Genomic DNA, 20900 nt, shown 5'->3' with positions numbered 1-20900 from the left:
GATTCTCTCACATGAATCTGACCACCTTATATTTAAGAGAGCCGCCGCCACCTTTGGAGGTAGCAACATGGGAGAGCGTCTTCTTTGTGGTGGTCCCTACTCTATGGAACTCCTATGTGACAGCCCTGTAAAGGTAAAGTTGTGCCGTAGAGTCAGTGTCGGCTCCTGGTGACCACAGAGCCATGTGGGTTTTTTTAGGTAGAGGAGGGGTTTACCATTGCCATCTCCCGCACAGTATGAGATGATGCCTTTCAGCATCTTTCCTATATTGCTGCTGTCCGATAGCCTGGGTAACATACCAGTGGGGATCCGAAACAGCAACCTCTTGCTCCCTAGGCAAGTTACTTCCCCACTGAATCTTTAGGTGGTAGCTCCCTCATCACTTGTTTTCCAAAGTAGGCTGAAAGTTCAGATGGCTTTCTCAAATACTTTAAAAAATGTTCATTATCTGTAGTTTGCTCTGTGATTTATCTTCTGTGTTGGTATATTCAAACTGTTTTGTTATTTGCTATTGTTATTAGAATATTGTTATAAGCCACCTTGGGATTTCAAAGTGGAGAAAGGCAGGTATAATGAAAAAAATAATAATAATTCTGAGCAGAGACAACTGACTTCTGAGCTTCCTTTTTGTCTGCAGCAGATGCCTAATTGTAGTCTTTACATGTCTACTCCAGAGTGAGTCCTGCCATTAATAAGAGAGGAGAGAGTAATGGAGCAATTCCTGTAGAAGCAGGGGGCAGCAGGAAAAAAAATAAGAACTGGGTGGGATAAATGAAATCGCCTTTTAAAAAATGGCAAGTGAGAAGTAATGGGAAAAAATCATATTTTTAAAAGTGGGGTGGGAACAGTGGAACAATTCCTTTGAAAGGGGGATGGTAATGGAATATGAGAGAAGGGGACAATAGAAAGATCCTTTTTGAATGTATGGGGAGGGGCAGACAACGGAAAGATCCTTTTGAAAAACAGGGAAGATTAAGGGTTTAAAAGGGGAGGAAAATATATCCTTGCTGCCAGCACTACCCCCTTCTCATATAATTCTGACATCCACAGCAGCTCATAAGGGATGGGATACGTTTGTATACTAAAGGAAAGAATGCCAAGAACACCTCCCCTCCTACTTTGTACAGAAAGCGATAAATCACTATAAAAATGGGAACCTGGCATTTAAACAAGAGGAAGGTACTCTTAGTCCAGAGACCATATCCTCTTGTGGATCACTTTTTAAATAAAGTACTTTGTTGGAGACAGAACGGAACAAAAGTGTTGGCCACAACTTTCTTAAAGAAGCAAATTTAGCAACCTAAGACTATTGTGTAAGAAGTACCTTAAAAGTTGCTAATACATGTCAGCATTGATAACTTGTGCTATGCACTAGCACCTGTCCTCTGAACCCTATTTATTTAAGGTCTGTTTACCTGTCTTTCAACTTAAAAGTTCTCAAGACCGCTTACAAAACCAAAATTACATCTAACCTTGTTTTCTGCGAGTTTCTTCAATCATCAATATCTGCGATGGAGGGGAGCTGGCTGGCTGCAGGTGAAATGGCTGGGTATAGGGGAGGACTCACATGATTGCTCATCTCAGGCAGACTAAGAGGGACTTTTTACAAAAATTGCTAATCTAGTTTCCTTCTGAGACGACAAATATATGAAGTCGGTTATCTATTGATAGGCAGCATTTTAGAAAAGCACTGTCTTGTGGAGATACATCAGACAGAAATTCATTAGCTGCATCTCTAATCTGTAATTGGGGAAGCTGTACCAGTTGAATTTCTGTCTGGACACATCCTTCCCCAGGCCAGTCTCAAGCTAAAAGTAGTAGACAAGAGTATATACAAGATTGTGCAAGTCTTTACAGGTAACATGGCACTGAAGTTAAAGTGACTTGCAATTTTCGTGCTTTTTGGAAGAAAACTGAAATTTTATGCATGTTAACTCATCTAAAACCAAAGAGTTTTTTTAAAAAAAATATTAATATTAACATATCCCTTATACGTTATTTCAAAAATTGTAAATTTTTATCTTCATTAATACATTTTCACATACCATTGTATAGCATTTACCCTACAAAAGAGCATCACCATGAAGTGGTAATATTGTGCACAAAGTCTGAAAGATTCAGAATGGAAAGAAATACTAGTTCTACAGTCTCGTCCAGTATGCATGTTTACTTAGCAGTAAGTCCCACTTTATTCAATGAGATTATTTGGAAGCAAGTGTGAAAAAGATTACAGTATTATTTTCAAAGGACTTAGGTCTTTAAATACTTAACAGTATTATTTTTAAAGGGCTTAGGCCCCCCAGCTGTTTTTGGACTACAACTCCCATAATCCCCAGCCACAGTGGCCAATAGCCAGGGATTATGGGAATTGTAGGCCAACATCTGCAGGAGGAACAAAGTTGAGCAGCCCTGGCTTAGGCCCAGATACAAAAGTTTCAAATGAAAGCAAAAATCATTTTCAAACAAGACATCATATATAAAAGATAAGAATACATGAAGTCTGATTTGCGACATAACAGCCAAAAGCAACATTATGTTAAAACAGCATACTGTATCCATTATAATGTATTTACATTAACTGTAGATGCTTACAACTGGGCTCAAAAATAATATTAATACAGTTTCTACAGCCGATTTATTTCTTCCTTGTATTTGTTATATCTTCAGGGCTCTCTGGGATTATGCCCATGCATTCCTCTGTATTCACTACTTGATGCTTTAAAACAGTAGACCTAATTACATCAATATCACGTCCTAAGTGGTTGGTGATGGCTTCAACAGTTGTTGGTGGAGCATCAAAGTCTATCAAAAAATATCTGAAAATAAAGAAAACATAGTAACAAATAAAACAAAGTGCCAAACATTATAACACTTAAAAAATAATCACTACCATTTCAAACTCAAGTTGCTTAGACTTTCAGAAACCCAGTTCCAAAGAAGAAAACATTGTATAGAGTTTGACTAAAATCCAGAGAATCAACAATACACATTTATTATATTTTATACCACTTTTCTATTCCAACACAGAGTGGTATACAACTAGGATTCATAAAAGAGGCAAACAATAGCAGCACAGATACCGCAGTAAAATGATAGCAGCTCAGTAGCTGGTGACTGCTTGCCTAAATAAGAAAAACACCACCACTTTGGCAAAAAGTGGCTATGAAGGGGGTTTCCTGCGCCACAAAGGGGAGGGAGATCTGCAACCTAGGCACCACCACAGAGAAGGCCCTGTCCCACGTTGCGGCTAGCCAAACCTCTTGTGGCTATGGAACCCGGAGCAGAGCCCTCACTGTGTTCAAGCAGATTTATATGGGGGTGGGGAGGTAGTTCACATGAACATACGCCTTAAAATTGTAGTTTTTCACTATTGCTGCAACCATGCTTTTGCCTGACTTTTATACTTCACTCAGGTCTCCACAGTAAAGATAGATTGCTCACCTGTACCTGACATTAGAATGACCCATCTATGCAGTCACATATACTGGTTCTCTGCAGAAATGTTCTAGAGCTCTTCCCAAGGAACTAGCACTTTTTCCTCCTTGAAAGTAGAGGACAGCACCTTTCTACTCAAGTTTTTTTGCACCCAAAATAAAATTTGGAGAGACAGCTCCAAAGAAGAATAGTAGATTGTGTGATTGCACAGATGGCCGCTTGGAAAACATCATTACAGGTAAGCAATCCATATTTCTTCTTTGTAGTCTCTGGGCAGTACCATCTATAAATGACCAATTAGCTACCCTAACTGGAAGAGGGTGCTGGTATCTGGGGGGTGGGAGGAGTATGTAAACCAGCTCTGCCAAATGCTACATCGACACTTAAGTGAGTACACAACACATACTGAGGTCATTCACACATAGGGTTGCCATATTCAAGCTTCCCAAATCTGAGTGGCCTAATTTGCATATTATGAAAATATTGTGGCAACTAATTTGCATTTATTTATTGGACAGATTTGTATACTTTCCCCTCCTTCTATGCCCTCCCATGTGATTGGATCCAGAGTAAATTGCGGACAGCGCATTTGAAATCCATGTAAATCCAGGTGGAATTTAGCAGCCAGGTGGAGGTGCCAAAATCTGGGGGCTACCCTAAATTCTGGAGGACATGGCAACCCTATTCACACAAGCAAAAACTGTGTTTTTCCCAGGTTTGGGAGCCACGTGTGCTCCCAATTTCCTCCTACTGTGCTTCCACACAGTCACCTCTCCCTCCTCCTACCTAGTTGTTTGCACCCACACTACTGAAGATTGGGAGCACATACAGCTCCTAAACCTGGGTAGAACAGTTTCCACTTGTGTGAATGACCTCATTGTTTCACAGTTTTGAAAGACCTGGACCAAGTACAAGCTTTGCATAAAGAAGCAACTAGAACTCCATTCCAGAAAGCAGAATAAGTTGCTACACTCCTGGTTAAGTGGCTCTCGATCCTACTTAGAATGGGTAGTTGGGTAGCAGTGTTGTGGAAACCAGACACCGAGGCAACCTCTATAGTTGTTCTGTGCAGTGGCAGAAAGAGAGGAGGGGCTGAAGCTTCAGTCCAATATGAAGTAAGTAATCCTTCAGAGTCAAACTGAGGAGAATCGTCGTCCTACCGCATGGGCCAAATTTAATTGAGGGCCTTCTAAAGTGCCAAAGCAGCCCCCCAAATCAAATCAGTCACTTTGCACAGCCCTAATCTATAGCTATGTAGCATAAGATATGCTCATTTTCTATCAGAACTTTGTAGTGTTCTCCCTTAAAATGCACATAGCCATGAAAACAGTGCGAAGAAGCAGGTATGTGTTGCCGCTTTCCTTCAAAGCTCAAATGACTGAGAACAGACATCACAAGATAAGACTGGCAGACCCAACATAAACAACCTGGCATTTCATGCCGTAGACCTTGACAACACTGCAAAGATGTCATTTTCACACACTTCTGATAGGGCCTGAAATTCGCAGCATCAGGCAAAGACTTCCAATCTGCCAACTCTTGTTGACAATGTTCTTCTCAATTGTTCAATTTTGACAATGTTCTTCTCTTGGAGGGTGAATATTTCAGACCTTCTAGAGCCCTCTTCAGACATTATACAAACTGAGCATGCCATACGTGCGTCCAACATCCTCAAGAGCATGCTCAGGAGTCCCACCCCTATACTGACATGCTCAGAATCCCTGGTCCCAAGCTGTCCACAAACAAATTCAAAGTACAGAGGTTCCCAATGTGATGTCTAAAAGCCATTTATCAATTCTGATTGATAAAGAAGGTACCTTCTATGAGGAATTTACAACTGTCAGTCTTAATTAGGTCTGACCACAAGGAAAGGGAGACAAATTCCAAAGTATACTAAAAAGAAAAACTCTGAAGGCTCACAGTGCTAATTATTCTTTCACTCTAAGCAACCCATCCTTAAGCAACCTAATCCTGCCAAAGCATAAAGATGTAGCAAGCAGGCTCTAACAACGTCTGCATCCTCTAGCAAGAGCCACCCTGCATTCAGAAGACATCCTCCTTTCTATATTTCCATGCACCTAGCATGCTACTTGCTACTGTACCTTTAAAGGGATTCTGCCCTGCTGGCGCCGAACTTCACATTTTCTCTCCTGCTCACATAGGTAGGCCAGTGGAAATTTCCACTGCAGTGCTGTTGATAGCAGAAAGCAACGTGGGGGATGGGAGGGATGAGCTGTTGCTGCATTGTCTTTGTTGGTGCCTTTTCACCAGCCTGAAATTTTATCTCAAGAAACCAAAATGCAGCAGTTGCCACAAGGCAGCAGGAGGGCCACTTCAGGAAAAGGTATTTTGCCTCCTCCTCCTTTCCAGGACTAGAAACTAACAGAGTGGGGGAAGAACGGTGGTTTAGGGGCAGAGATGGAACTCTGCCCATCAACAGAAAACATTCGCAAGCCAAGTGCATTCTTCTGCAACCCGACAGTTCTCCAGTGTGCACAGCAGCATCACGTTTGCCTTCATTTAAAGCAATGGCGTGTGCATGGACATGTAAATACTGCACGGCTTCTCATCTGAAGTAACCAAAGCTGGTGTGCTGACAGGTGGGGGGCAAGAAAAAGGGTGGCGGGGAGACTGGAGCTGAGAAATAGTACAGAATGCATCCTTCATTTGCAAGCAAAATTGGTTAAAAAAAAACCAGTTCCAACTCTCTAGAGATCAGCAAGTTTAATCAGTGCAGGAAGACAAATCAGGAAAATGTGATGGATTCCTTGCATAAACAGCAGTTATTTTAGTTATTCTGCTGCACATCCTTCTATTTACAAATGGGACTTGCAAGCAAATGCTGCATTGTAAAGTGGGTGTGTGTGCACACCCCACCTTAACCCAGGGCTGCACAACTCTGACACGCCAGCCATTGTTGGACTACAAGTCCCATCATTCCTACTGGCCACTGTAACTAGGGGTGATGGGAGTTGTAGTCCAACAACAACCAGAGGGTCGAAGTTGTGCAGGCCTGCCTTAGCCCATGGAGAAGTGGGAGCCTAATGGAGAACCTCAGGCTGATCCATCTCTCCTCATTGTAGACACCTCCAGCTGTGCAGAGCTCACTGAAGGCAAGACGTTTCCCCTAACAACTGACTCGGGTTAGCAGGCAGGCAGTGGCACTTCAGAGAAGGAAGACAGTGCTAGCCGCAGGCGGTGGCTCTCTACGTTCTTCCCCTGCAGCCCCTCTGAGGTAGGCAGAAATTGGGAAGCGTGGAAGGAACAGCAGCCACAGTATCCCATTGCTGAGAAAATCCACTATCTAGTGCAGGTGTGCTTGCCAGCCCATTTATTTAAAAAAATAAAAAATAGATGCCCCCCCTCCCCTTAGGTCATGTAACAAGCAAGCTGAGAGCAACAATTGAAGCTAGGAGAGACAGGATGAGTTGATCCCCTTGTTTCCATGGTGGGGGCCCGGGGTGATTTCTTGTTGTGGTACTAGGTAGAGGTTGGTAGGGGTGTGCGAGTGTGAAAGAGTGTGCTACAAGAGGGACTGGCCTGGTGTTTGGAAAAAGAAGGAGATGGGGAAGCATTCTGTTTGCAGGCAAGTCGGGAGCAAGGAGAGCAGTTAAGAGGAGACAGACTTGAATGTGTCACTCTCCTTCTCAGCTCCCCAGTCAAGAAGAGGTTATGCCCATTTTTTTTTCCAGGAAGTACACACGGGGAGGGGGGAGAGGAAGAGCAGGACCACATCAGCCATTTAAAACTTCCATGCACTATTTTTTCTTTCTAGGGAGCTACCAAAAGCCTTGCCTGCCTGCCCACTCCATGTGCAATATTCTAATTTTGTAAATGTAAATGTGCAATATTCTAATTTTCCCCATTTTTGCAACCTTTGGTGGGGGGTTAATTTTAAGAACTGTCTACTTAAGAACATAAGAATGGCTCTGCTGGATCAGGCCCAAGGCGTATTGAGTCCAGCATCCTGTTTCACACAGTGGCCCACCAGATGCCGCTGGAAGCCCAGAGGCAGGAGCTGAGGGCATGCCCTCTCTCTGCTGTTACTCCCCTGCAACTGGTATTCAGTGGCATTGTGCCTCTGAGGCTGGAGGTGGCCTTTAGCCCTCCAACTAGTAGTCATTGATAGACCTCTCCTCCATGAAGTTATCCAAACCCCTCTTAAAGCCATCCAGGTTGTTGGCTGTCACCACATCTTGTGGCAGAGAATTCCACAAGATGATTATGCGTTGTGTGAAAAAGTAGTTCCCTTTGTTGGTCCTAAATGTCTTGGCAATCAATTTCATGGGATGACCCTTGGTTATAGTGTTATGTGAGAGGGATTAACAAATTTCTCTATCAGTTTTGTCTACACCATGCATGATTTTATAGACCTCTATTCACATCTCCCTGCAGTTGTCTTTTTTTCGAAACTAAAATGGCCCAGTTGTAGCCTTGCCTCATAAGGAAGGTGCTCTATAGTGTTCCCTCTAAGGCGTGCGCATGCTGACACGTTTTTTAATATCTGCTCAATTAATTTTAGATCCTGCTCAGGTTGAACCGGGAAGGCCCCATTCTGAATGCACATGTGCACACACTGCCTTGATACTGCTGCACAGAAGAAAACGCATTACACACACAGAAGAAAAAAATTAGAGAGAACACTGGTGCTCTAGGCCCCTGATCTTCTTCGTTGCCCTCTTTTGCACCTTTTCCAGTTCTACAATGTACTTTAGGTGTGGTGACCAGAATTGTACGCAGTACTCCAGGTGTGGCCACACCATCATTTTGTATAAGGGCATTATAATATTAGCAATTTTATTTTCAGTCCCCTTCCTAATGATTCCTAGCATGGAATTGGCCTTTTTCACAGCTGCTGCACATTGAGTTGAAACTTTCAACGAGCTGTCCACCATGACCCCAAGATCCCTCTCCTGGTCAGTCAGGAAACTGAAGCTGAGATTTTTCACCTCAATATGCATGACTTTACACTTGCCAACATTGAAGCGCATTTGCCATTCTGTCGCCCACTCACCCAGTTTGGAGAGATCCTTTTGGAGCTCCTCACAATCTGTTTTGGATTTCACTACCCTAAATAGTTTGGTGTCATCTGCAGATTTGGCCACCTTGCTGCTTACCCCAACTTCTAGATCATTTATAAATAAATTAAAAGACACCAGTCCCACTACAGATTCCTGGGGGACCTTACTTCCCACCATTGTGAAAACTCTCCATTTATCCCTACCCTTTGTTCCTGCCCTTCAACCAGTTACCAATCCACACATGTACTTGTCCCCCTTATCCCATGTCTGCTAAGTTTTCTCAAGAGTCATTGATGGGGAACTTCTGCTTAGTGCTTACCAAATTACCCCCAGATATGCAGAAGCTTCAGTTTTCTTTGTAGGTAGCCCCATTTGGTTCCAAATCAACTGGCAGTGGGCTACCTACTTTGCTATCATGGGAAATATTTTAATTCTTAACTATAGGAAGATACCTCTCTTTTTTCCTGCCAAAATATGCTACTGAATTGACCTTTAGCTTTTCACATAAGTGTTGAGCAGCGGATACTAGGATGTTTTGCCTATCTCTAAGAGGAAGATTGTAATTACTACGTGGATGCATCTCTTTTCATGCTAGATGCTAAATTTGCAGATTTCCCCCTATACAGTAAACAGCTCACTTTTGTGTGAAATTAAGTCAGTTGAGGTAGGGTGGTAGAGTTCGGAGGGAGCTCTTGAGGTTGCTGTTTCCAACGTGTTAACTTTGGTGTTAGTTTTGCTTTGCTAGCTGAGACTATGCTGCATGGCTGCTAGGTGCAGACTTCACCATGATGGAAGCTTTTGTTTGCAACCTAAAACTCAAGATCTCTTGAGCCTCCTGTCTAACTCCAGACACGAAGAAAGGTACCTCACTTGTGCATTTTAACCATTTTGCCTTGTTTGCCTATAAACTATCCTGCTTTTTATATCTACTTAAAAAAACCTAGGCCTCTTTAAAAGATTTTAACATTAGTTTTGTCTCCTAGGAGACTGGAAGATGTAAGAATGTATGTACGATGAACATTTTATTGAATCTTCATTTCAAATCAGACAAGTAGTGGGAAAAGGAGGGCTGAATATCTAAGTGTATCCAGGCCAAGGTTAAAAATATGTAGATTCTAAATATACTAAACAATTGTATTCCCAAATGGGACTTTTAAAAGTTAATCAGCAGCAGAGAAGCACCTGGATCAAAGCTTGCTTTGGAACCCTGTTGGGAAAACAGTTCTCAGCTGATCCAGTGTGACTGAGCACTCAAGGGAAAACCTGGTTAAGACAGTGCCCAGAAAATTTCCATGTTTTGTAAAGAGTGAACTTCAGTTCTGCAATATGCCATCACATTTCTTAGACTCTTCCACTGGCGCCTTATTAAGTCAAAATGAATACCACTTATTGTGAGGCTGGGAGGATCAGTGAAAGAATTACTTCTTTTCTACCATCAAGCAAGAACCAAAATGGGAATCCCAGAGGTGCTTGGCGTGCTTATGTGGTAAACAGAAGTGTGGAAAAGATCAAATGACCCATTTTAATATTTGGGAAACAGCCCAATTCTGTCCTCCTGGCATTCTGTGCAAAACAAATAGGGCAGAGCTTTCCAGCACAGTCCTGCTTGTCTGTCAGAAATCCCACGTGGAGAAGGGGGCAGGACCAGATTCCAGCACCTCCAGCAGAGGGGCAAGGCAGTCTTTGTGCAAGCACCTGTGGGGGCGGGGGGCGGCTTACATTTGCCACTGCAAAGCAGATCACAGAATAAGCCTTTTATGTAAACTGGTGAATTAAGTATTTAAAGACCTGCAAAACACACTCCACAAGTTTGCAACTGGAAGTACAGAATGTGATTCTAATCCAATATGCTAAAGTTATTAAAAGATTCTCAAGCTCAGATGAAAGGCCCTTGAAAAGCAACAGTTATAACTCAACCAGCCAATATCAGCTCATGACAATTTCTAAAACCTAACTGAATGAAAGTCTATTTATGCAGAATGCACTCAAAAGAAAAACACCTTGTGCCAAGCGATAGATAAGTCATATGCTAGACATTTCATGTCTACAATAAGTTGACTTAACAACAGACAGACACTGAAAACAGACAGACACTGAAGTGCTTCAGAAAAGAAGAAAATGAGAACAAAAATAATCCATCTCGTATGACTAGGCTCAACAAATTTCAGGCATCTGCTTGCCATGGCACCTGGAAATTTAAGCGTGGCACCTGAGTCATACACTGGACAGACATGAGCAGATGGTGGCAAGCAAGTCATTGGCTGTACACACACGCCGGCCACTTCGGGCACGATGCTGACAGGGGCCGCAAGGAGGAATGCTGCAGCCCCGCACCATCAGTTTTGGGGAGAGCACCGGCAGGGCAGGTAAGGGCACCCTCCCTGCCCCTTAAAGGACCCCCCGCCACCAGGGACGTTAAATCTGATTTGCACAGTTCTTGAACACAATTCTGTGAGACTGAACTCATCACAGTTTGACAGAAGCAATGCTAGTGGGAAATATGTGAATATGCACCCATCTTAAGACAGCACTAACTGTACACTAACTGTCAGAGCCTGACTGCAGGCATTAGAAATACAACAGTCTTCTACTCCCTTCAACTAAGATGATGCAAAAGGTAGAGGAGTTAGTTAGCATGGCTTATCTTCCCAGCATGTGAACAAACATGTGTATGATCATTATATGTGCCTATCCAAGGCAGTTTCTCATGCTTTTTTCTGCACCTAGTCTTCCTACCTAGAATATTTGCAGTGGATGAGCAGCATCTTTCTTTCTGCTAGTGTTTTCCATTGTCTGGGAGCACGGCGTGATTTCTGGCAGTTCTCCCCTTTCCCTCTGCAAGCCATTTATGCCTCCCAAAAATATGTCCCAGAGGGTCCCTCAACCTTAGCTGCAGAGGGAAAGCGGGCGAGATTGCCAAAAATTACTCCCTCTCCTTGCAGAACAGAAAACCCTATTGTGCCTGAAAGGCATCAGTCTGGATGTTGGCTAGTATTTAATTTAAAAGTAATCCACCCTAGGTGCATTGCTCAACAACCTACATACTGAAATAATGTTGCAGACATTTTTAAAAGAAAAATTTAAAAGTTCTTAATCAGAACCAATTTTGAACATCTACTCTTTTAGAGATGCATCTCTGCAATCTATGTGATAGTGGTGGTGAACATACCAACTAGCGACAAAGGAGAAACTGCACAGACTGCCCATGAAGTTACTCACATTTGTATGTTAAAATGCTACCCAGGAAGATATCAGATTGTTATTTTGATTATTATATGCAGTCTCCATGCAGTTGCTAGTTGCCTAGCAACTTTTATCCATCCTTGTCAAGAGGCAGTTATCTTTCAAAGGGTATTTTCAGGGAGTTTAAAGGGGAACAATACCCAATGTTAAGCAATTAAAAGGATAAATTCTGCAGTCCATTCTCACCTCTCTAAAGCTTCTTAATTTTCATGACAAGGCACCAGATTTTGTTTTACTAAAGATTTTTAATAGAAAGTATAGGACTATATAACTTTCCCCCCTGCTGAGCCATTTTTAAAGTAATGGCAGACATCCATACTAGCACTGCACTTGTGCCACAGAGCTGATATCCAAACTAATGATGTGTTGTTCTGCTGGGGGTGGGATTTTCCTGATCTCCCCTTCCCTCTAAAGCCCATGACTCTTCCTGAAAATGTCCCAAATGACCCAAGGTGCTGCATGAAGCAGCAGAAGGAAACATAGGACAGCTTGTCAAATAGGTCAAATGATGGTAAGGGGGATAGCACACACCAACACCAGGTGAGGGACCCTTCAGGACCACTAATCCTGAGTGGTGCCCAGAGCCTGGTGTGAGATGTCAGAGTTGCAGAACCATTGGGTAGTAGTGACCATAGTGTGATCCAATTCAGCATACATGCGAGTGGAGAATTATCAAGGAAGTCCAACACAGATGTTTTGGACTTCAGAAGAGGAAGCTTCTAAAAAATGAGGGAACTGATAAGAAGGAAGTTGAAAGGCAAAGTCAGGAGGGTCAAATCACTCCAGAAAGCATGGAACCTATTTAAAACCACAGTACTAGAAGCACAGTTGGAATGTATACCAAGAAGGAGGGAAAGTACCACCAGGTTCAGGAGGATGTCAGCATGGCTAACAAGTAGAGTCAGGGAAGCTATAACAGGGAAGCAGAGTTCCTTCAGAAAATTGAAGTTCTGCCCAAATGTAGAGAACAGGAAGGAACATAAACTCTGACAAAAGAAATGCAAGGAGACAATAAGGGATGGAAAGAGAGAGTTTGAGGAACATATAGCTAGAAGTGTCAAGGGAAATAACAAAAACTTCTTTAAATATATCAGAAACAGAAAACCTACCAGGGAGGCAGTTAGACACTTAGATGATGAGATTGTGAAAGTTATTATTAAGGAGGATAAGGAGACAAAGAGCCAGCGTGGTGTAGTGGTTAGAGTGCTGGACTAGTGCCACTCCTTCCCTCAAGATCTCTGCCTAAAATAGCAACAGGGCGAAAGGAAGCCCAGCTACCCAGCGGCGATCGCACACACAATCGACTGCTAAGGTAGAATGAACTGTCAATTTGTTCTACCTCCTTAAACAGCCAGGTAGAGAAGTCAGGCTCTGCATGTCTGGAGCAGCCAGGAGCAGCGGGCGTGGTGTAGTGGTTAGAGTGCTGGACTAGGACCGGGGAGACCCAAGTTCAAATCCCCATTCAGCCATAAAACTAGTTGGGTGACTCTGAGCCAGTCACTTCTCTCTCAGCCTAACCTCTCTCAGCCTAACCTGTTGTGAAAGAGAAACTCAGGTATGTAGTACACCGCTCTGGGCTCCTTGGAGGAAGAGCGGGATATAAATGTAATAATAATAATAATAATTGCAGAGAAGCTGAATGAATTCTTTGCATCTGTCTTCATGGCGGAGGATACTGACCATATACCCTCTCCAGAATTGAGATTTTCAGGTTTAGCACCTGAGGAACTAGGCGAATTTGATGTGACTAGGGAAGATGTTCTAAACTGTCTTGAAAAGCTTAAAATTAACTAATCTCCAGGGCCAGATGGCATCCACCCAAGAGTTCTGAAGGAACTCAAATGTGAAATTGCTGATCTCCTAGCAAAAATATATATCTTGTCCCTACAATCAGGTTCTGTACCAAAGGACTTGAAAACAGCCAATGTGACTCCATTTTTCAAGAAGGGATCCAGGGGGATCCGGGAAATTATAGGCTGGTCAGCTTAACTTCGGTGCTGGGTAAACTGATGGAAAGCATACTTAAGGACACAATTGTTAAGCATATAGAAGAAAAGGCCTTGTTGAAGGAGAACCAGTATGGCTTCTGCAAGGGAAAGTCTTGCCTCACTAACCTTTTGGAGTTCTTTGAGAGTGTCAACAGGCATGTGGATAAAGGTGATCAAGCTGACATAATATACTTGGACTTCCAAAAAGCTTTTGATAAAGTTCCCCACCAAAGCCTCTTGAATAAACTTAGCAGTCAGGGGAAAAGGGGACAAGTTCATGTGTGGATCAGTAACTGGTTGAAGGACAGGAAACAGAGTAGGAATAAATGGACAGTTTTCACAATGGAGGGAGGTAGGAAGTGGGGTCCCCCAAGGATCAGTACTGGGACCAGTGCTCTTTAAACTTGTTCATAAAAGATCTAGAAGCTGGGGTGACCAGCAAACTGGCCAGATTTGCAGATGACACTAAATTATTTAGGGTAGTGAAATCCACAGCGGATTATGAGGAACTCCAAGAAGATCTCTCCAAACTGGGGGACTGGGCGACAAAATGGCAACTGTGGTTCAATGTAAGCAATCGTAAAGTGATGCACATTGGGGCAAAAAACACCAACTTCACATATACACTAATGGGATCTGAGCTGTCGGTGACTGACCAGGAGAGAGATCTTGGGGTCATGGTGGACAGCTCATTGAAAGTGTTGTCTCAGTGTGTGGCAGCTGTGAAAAAAGCTAATTCCATGCTAGGAATCATTAGGAAGGGGACTGAAAATAAAAATGCTAATATTATAATGCCCTTATACAAGTCTATGGTGCGGTCACATCTGGAGTACTGCGTACAACTTTGCTCACCATATCTTAAGGAGGATATTGTAGAAATGGAAAAGGTGCAGAAGAAGGAAACCAAAATGATCAGGGGCCTGGAGCAACTCCTTATGAGGCTAGGCATCTGGGGCTCTTTACCTTGGAAAAGAGAAGACTAAGGGGAGACATGATCAGAGTGTATAAAATTATACATGGAGTGGAGAGGGTAGACAGAGAAATTTTTCTCCCTCTCTTACAACACTAGAACGAGGGGTCAACCCCATGAAACTGAAGACTGGGAAATTTAGGACCGACAAGAGGAAGTACTTTTTTACACAGCCCATAATTAATCTATGGAATTCTTTGCCATGGGATGTGGTGATGGCCACCAGCTTGGATGGCTTTAAAAGGGGCTTAGACAGATTCCTGGTGGACAGGTCTATCAATGGCTACTAGTCTGGTGGCTGTGGGCCATCTCCAGCCTCAGAGGCACGATGCCTCTCAATACTAACTGCAGTGCAGGAGAGAGGGCATGCACATACTTCTTGCCTGTGGGCTCCCCAAAGGCATCTGGTGGGCCACTGTGTGTTATAAGATGCTGGACTCGATAGGCACTGGGCTTGATCCAGCAGGGCTGTTCTTATGACGCTCAGAGCTATATTTTCAGGAGCCACAGGGGGCTTCAGAGGGAAGGGGAGATCAGTGAAAAGTCCTCCTTCACAGAACAGAACAGCTTTAGTCTGGAATGTCAGCACTGTTGTATGAGCATAGTGCCAGTGTAGATATCAGCCAGTACCATGTAAAACGTAGCCTCAAAATAATCTCAAACCATTGGTTTTTGTGAAAGAAAAGTGTTACATTGGCATGGAAGAATTTGAAAGGCAGTGTGAAATACAGTTTGAACTTTTAGATGAGGGGCTAGATTGTGGTTGGGGATGATGGAAGATGTAGATCAACAACAGCTAGAAGACCAAGTTTTTCCCCACCCCTGTTCTAGATGTAAAATATGGTGGAGAAAAGTAACCAGTCAATGTTTATATTGCTTTATAACTAGAAATCAATATGCACAATACCAATCTCTACCCAAATCACTGTGCATTTCATTTCGCAATCACTGAAAGCCTATCACAAGTGAGTGGGTGGGTAGGCAGACAGGAGTGGGAAGAGGGAGAGAAATGGTTAAATTATTAAACATGAAAAATAAGCATGTGTGTCAGTTATGCTCAGACATTAACAATATATATTTTGATCATCGGCTGCAATCCAAAGAAATTGCGTGTGCATGTAGGAGAAGAGAACTCCAATACACAGCTTTGATTGATGGCTAGCTTGTTTCTTGAGCCCTGGGAACTGTTGGTAAGATAACATCCAAGCCTCTGCATGTACCATTTCTCCCCACACTCATATCATGTCTTTGGATCATGGCCTTAAACATTTGTTTCCTAACAAAAAACTTTGAGAACTAGATGCAAGGCTCATACCCTCCTTTGGTGTGACGATGATTATGCTTTGAGATTTTATATGGCAGTGTTCTCTCTCCCAGGTTTTCCAGATTCCTCACCACTGCTCCTCTCTCCATCAAAGCTTCCACCGAACGTTTCAATGTTGCAGCCGTCTCAGGCTTTAAACAGAAGAAAGAAGACACAAATGTGCTTACAGTGCCATTTAACAATTATAACTTCTTATACATACCTAGCTAGAAGTGCATCCAGACAAGTAAAGAAGAAACTGCAAAAGATGCTGAAGCAGGGGAAAGCATCTCTGGCAAATGGAAGTTGCCCAATGCATGCACATATTTCCATTTTCCAAAAAAAAAAAAAAAGAGAGAGAGAGAGAGAGAAAAACTCCTACATGCACAGAGTTCAGTGTACACAAGATAACCCACAAACAGTGGGTAAGTGCACACGTAAAGTGTGCCGTCGAGTTGGTGTTGACTCCTGGTGGCCACCTCCCGCGCAGTATGAGAGGATGCCTTTCAGCATCTTCCTATATCACTGCTGCCCAATATAGGTGTTTCCCATAGTGGTTTCTGGGAAACATACCAGCGGGGATTTGAACCGGCAACCTCTGGCTTGCTAATCAAGTTATTTCCTCGCTGCGCCATTAGGTGGCTGCTTTCAATGCACATGTAATGCTCCCCAAAACATGCAGTTATGTCATAATCTGGCCCTGAACCTAAGCCATGGTACGGCAGTGTGAGAAGCAGGGAGTTGAACCGCAAACCCTAGTTCAGAGAGGGTTTCTTCAGTGAACTGACACTGAATTCACACCTAGAAGCTCTTCTCACGATTCATGAGAAGAGCTTCTTCCAGGTCTGTGGGAAGAGCAGGTTAGCCCGCTCTCCCCGGAAATGAGCAGCCGCTTTTAGCTGGGAGGCCGGATCAGCTGCCCACACGGCTGCTGACTCCATCATGGAGCCGGTGGGGGCTGCGGGGATCAGGGGCTGCACAGCCCCTGGAAGGTCCAGGATGCTCCACGCAAGCGTGTGGGGCATCCTGGAGAGACCCTTGAGACCGGGAGGCTGCTTGCAGTCTCCCAGTCAGGGGTCTATTCGTGTGTCGCCGCAGGCTGCAGTGGCACACGAGCAATGAAATGAGGTTAACGGAGCACTCGCTCCGTTTACCTCATTTAAGGGGAGGGGGAATTAGGCAGGCTAGCCACCTTGGGAGCACCAGGCTCGCCCGCAAGCCCGGTGGTTCCCATGATCCACAGAAAGCTCCCTTAGCCCACTTTCCATGGATCGTGAGAATAGCCTCCTACTGTCTCTTGGCAGCGTTGTCCCTGAACTCCTAACACACACAAAAAGTGGTAACTCGGTCAAAATAAGTAGTCAGCTTTCAATTTCATGATACAAGAGGTTTTCCATTCTATGTCCTGGATTATTTTTTTGTTTTTGGATTCCGTTTGTCAGAACATTTAAAAATTCAAAAATACAGTTTTAATAACTTAATAATTTTCTCAAGTGTATTCTTTTTATAGAGTTCTATTGCAAGCACACACACAGGTTGCTGTTCTCATGTCAAATCTGACCAAATGACTTTAAAGTGTCTGAACTAGTTGCCAAACCACTTTCTACCGTTAGCATCTGAACCAGACAGTTTAAAGGTCCTGCAAAGTGAGCCAAGGGACCTCGCTGCTTCCAGCTTCCTTTAAACCCCACTAGCACAGCTTGAAAAGGCGGGGAAGCTACATTGCTACTAAGGAGTACATCCTCGTGCTCCTGCTGCTTCTTCCATGAGGAATCATGGGTGAAGCAGCCGGAGTGTGAGGACCTGCTCCTCAGTAGCAATGGAGCTTCTCCACCTTTGCAAGCCACACTGGTGGAGTTGAAAGGGGCAGGGATGCTGCTACCTCACTTTCATACATAATCTTGAGGACTAAAGTTAGAACAAGTCAGAATTTCAAACCAGGATAAGACAGCGATTCTAGTCTTTATCCCCAGCATCTGGTATTCAAGGCAAACGGCCTCTGTACATGGGGCAAGATTGGCCTTTACAAAGTCCCAGCTGCAACAGGTAGACATCTGGAAGTCAGCACAGACGGTGTGGGTAACTACCATGCCAAACGGCCTCATACAACTGTAGTTATAAGATGAAAAGAACTGCCTTGCTGGGTGGAGAGTTTTGAAAGCCTGTGAGGTTTTCAGTGGCACATTCGAGTCTGTCTAGTCTAGCGCTCCGCAACTGTGGCCAGCTGGATGCCCCTGGAACCTCACAAGCAGCGTGTATTGGGAACAGCTATCTCCCATTTGTCCAGCCTTTGAGCTGTGGTGTTGAGCTCACTGAAACAATCAACTCAGTATGTAGCAGGGAGGAGAGCTGGTCTTGTGGTAAAGGTAAAGTGTGCCGTCAAGTCGGTTTCGACTCCTGGCGACCACAGAGCCCTGTAGTTGTATTTGGTAGAATACAGTAGTTTACCATTGCCTCCTCCCACACAGTATGAGATGATGCCTTTCAGCATCTTCCTATATCGCTGCTGCCTGATATAGGTGTAACAGCAGGGATTCGAACCAACAACCTCTTGCTTGACAGTCAAGCATTTCCACACTGAGCCATTAGGTGGTATGGTCTTGTGGTAGTGAGCATAAATTATCCCTTTTGCTAAGCAAGGTCCACCCTGGTTTGCATTTGAATGGGAGACTACATGTCTGAGCACTGTAAGATCCCTTAGGGGATGGGGCCGCTTTGGGAAAAGCACCTGCATGCTTGCATGCAGAAGGTTCCAAGTTGCCTCCCTGGCATCTCCAAGATAGGGCTGAGAGACTCCTGACTTCAACCTTGGAGAAGCTGATGCCAGTCTGTGTAGACAATACTGAGCTAGATGGACCAAGGGACTAACTTGGTATAAGGCAGCTTCCTATGTTCCAGTAGTTAAAGAGGCAACTTAAGTGCTGGGGGTTGAAAATAAAATTGTCAGAATCATAACTCCCTTGTATAAATATATATGTCATATATTTATATGCTAGACTAGATCTTGTCACGTGCCACTGAAAACCTGCACTAGACTAGATAGACTTGTATGAGCCACTGAAAACATCACAGGCTTTTAAAACTCCAGCCAGCAAGGCAATTCTTACCTTCTTATAACTATAGTTGTATGAGGCTGTTTGGCATGATAGTTGCCGACACCAACTGTGCTGACTTCCAGGTCATATTTGAAATTCTGTACACAGTTCTGTTTGCCCTGTTTCAAAAAGGATATTGTGGAGCTGGAGAAGATACAGAAAATAACATGGTTCAAGGGGTTGGAGCACCACCCCTATAAGGAAACACACAACTGTTTTTTCTAAACTAACTGGTGGGAAGAAACACAATAGAGGTTTATAAAATTATGCATGGTGTGGCGACAATGGAAAGATCTTTTTTTCTCCCAAGTACATAACACTAGAGCTGAGGGTCACTTGGTTAAATTGGCAATAGATTCAGGATTAAGAAGAGAAAGCACTTTTTCATACAAAGCATATATAACCATATCTTCCTCCTAAAAGTAGTGCTGACTTTAGACATTTTCCCACCGGAAGTCAAACACAACAGTCCTTCCCTGTGTGGTTTTCAATGGTGTATACAAAAAGCATCTGCTGCACACAGAAGATTAGCAAGCTAGGGACAGGGCTAGGCTAGAACCTTGCTTTCTGGCATGCTACTTCGTACGAATGTTTTTTCAACCCCCACCCCTTGCAGTCTGAAGCAGCAAAGTCCCAAGAAGGCTTCACATACCATAGGATTTCTATGCATGGACTGATCAGCCCTATCCCCAATCATGTTTTTGGCCATGTCTCCAGGTTAGTTCCGAGGTGTACCTCCCACATTAGTCAGGTATGTGTGTCTCTGAACAGACTTGTCTCTCCTATCAGTGAAGAGAAAAGCTGTATTGCCAAATTGTCTGGTTTCTCGGCTCTTTTGCTGCCTGGTTTTTTTAGCAGAGAAGCAGACTAAATGGTATTTCTGTAGGCTCTTGATTCATATTGATATGTAAGTGTCTCCCTGATACGATGGTTCTGCCATATCATAGTATAAGATGAAGTATAATATGAAGAAACTTAAATTGTTTTAGAATCAGAAGCTGACTAAATAGTAGTCAAGTCAAAAGGCCTCTATTCTGTCCTAACCCTCCTTCACCTCTCTGCTGCCTTCAATACAGCTGACAGCTTTCTCTTGCCCAACTCCCTCTATACCTTAGGTCTCTCCAATTCTGTTTTTAAAGGATTCTCTTCCTACCCCCTCTTATTGTCCTTAAAGGGTCTTCACGGGGGGAGGGGGAGTTGTTCTTTTTCTTTCCCTGTGCCAGGGTCCCTCTGGGCTGTGTTCTTGATCCCTTGCTGTTTTCTCTCTCTACATGGTTCTTGGGCAACAACCAATCCCACAGCTTCCAGTACCATACATATGTTGCAGTGCCCATCTCTCACTCTCTCTCTACCCATGAACGTTCTTCTTCACCCAATCTCACATCTCCAACTGCCAGTCTGACACTGAAGCTTGGCTGCTTTATCATCTCAAATTCAGTATGTCCAAGACTGAACTGTCCTCTCCAAGCCCTCCTCTCCTCATGCTGTCTCATTCATTGACAATGTCACCGTCCGCCCTGTTGAACAGGCCCAATGCCTAGGCCTTATCTTTGACTCTTTTCTCTTTGTTCCTGTTGAACATGGGGAACATAGGTTGATGGACTGTTATTCCTTCTGCCTATACAATATTGCAAGAATATAGCCCTTTCTCAGTCACCTCAGCAAGAATTCTAGTTCTCGCCCTGGCCCTTTCACCTTGACTGCTCTTCTCTGGTCTTCATTGATGCATCTCTGTCCCCTCATTTCCATCCAGCACTCTGCTGCCAAAAGCATTTACTAACCAGCTTCCCTGCTAAACTTTATAGAACAGTGTGGCCTGAGTTCCTCAAACCTAGGTTGAGCCAG

At 43.7% G+C, this 20900-nt stretch overlaps 1 protein-coding gene across 2 annotated transcripts in view; it reads right to left on the bottom strand.

The window, feature by feature from the left end:
- Positions 1-2152: 2152 nt before the first annotated feature.
- MRPS6 (mitochondrial ribosomal protein S6) overlaps positions 2153-20900 on the bottom strand; it is a 41110-nt gene continuing 22362 nt past the window's right edge. For both annotated transcript variants that reach the window (XM_053308055.1, XM_053308057.1), the window contains 2 exons: positions 15973-16112; positions 2153-2816 (listed from right to left, as the gene is read on the bottom strand). In XM_053308055.1, coding sequence (XP_053164030.1) covers positions 2636-2816; positions 15973-16112 — 321 coding nt within the window. In that variant the 3' untranslated portion in view covers positions 2153-2635. The remainder of the gene's footprint in view (positions 2817-15972; positions 16113-20900) is intronic.

This window comes from Hemicordylus capensis, chromosome 3 (genome assembly GCF_027244095.1).
Source record: "Hemicordylus capensis ecotype Gifberg chromosome 3, rHemCap1.1.pri, whole genome shotgun sequence".
NCBI lineage: Eukaryota > Metazoa > Chordata > Lepidosauria > Squamata > Cordylidae > Hemicordylus > Hemicordylus capensis.
Note: the sequence above shows the minus strand (reverse complement) of the source record. Positions and strands in the feature narration are given on the sequence as shown.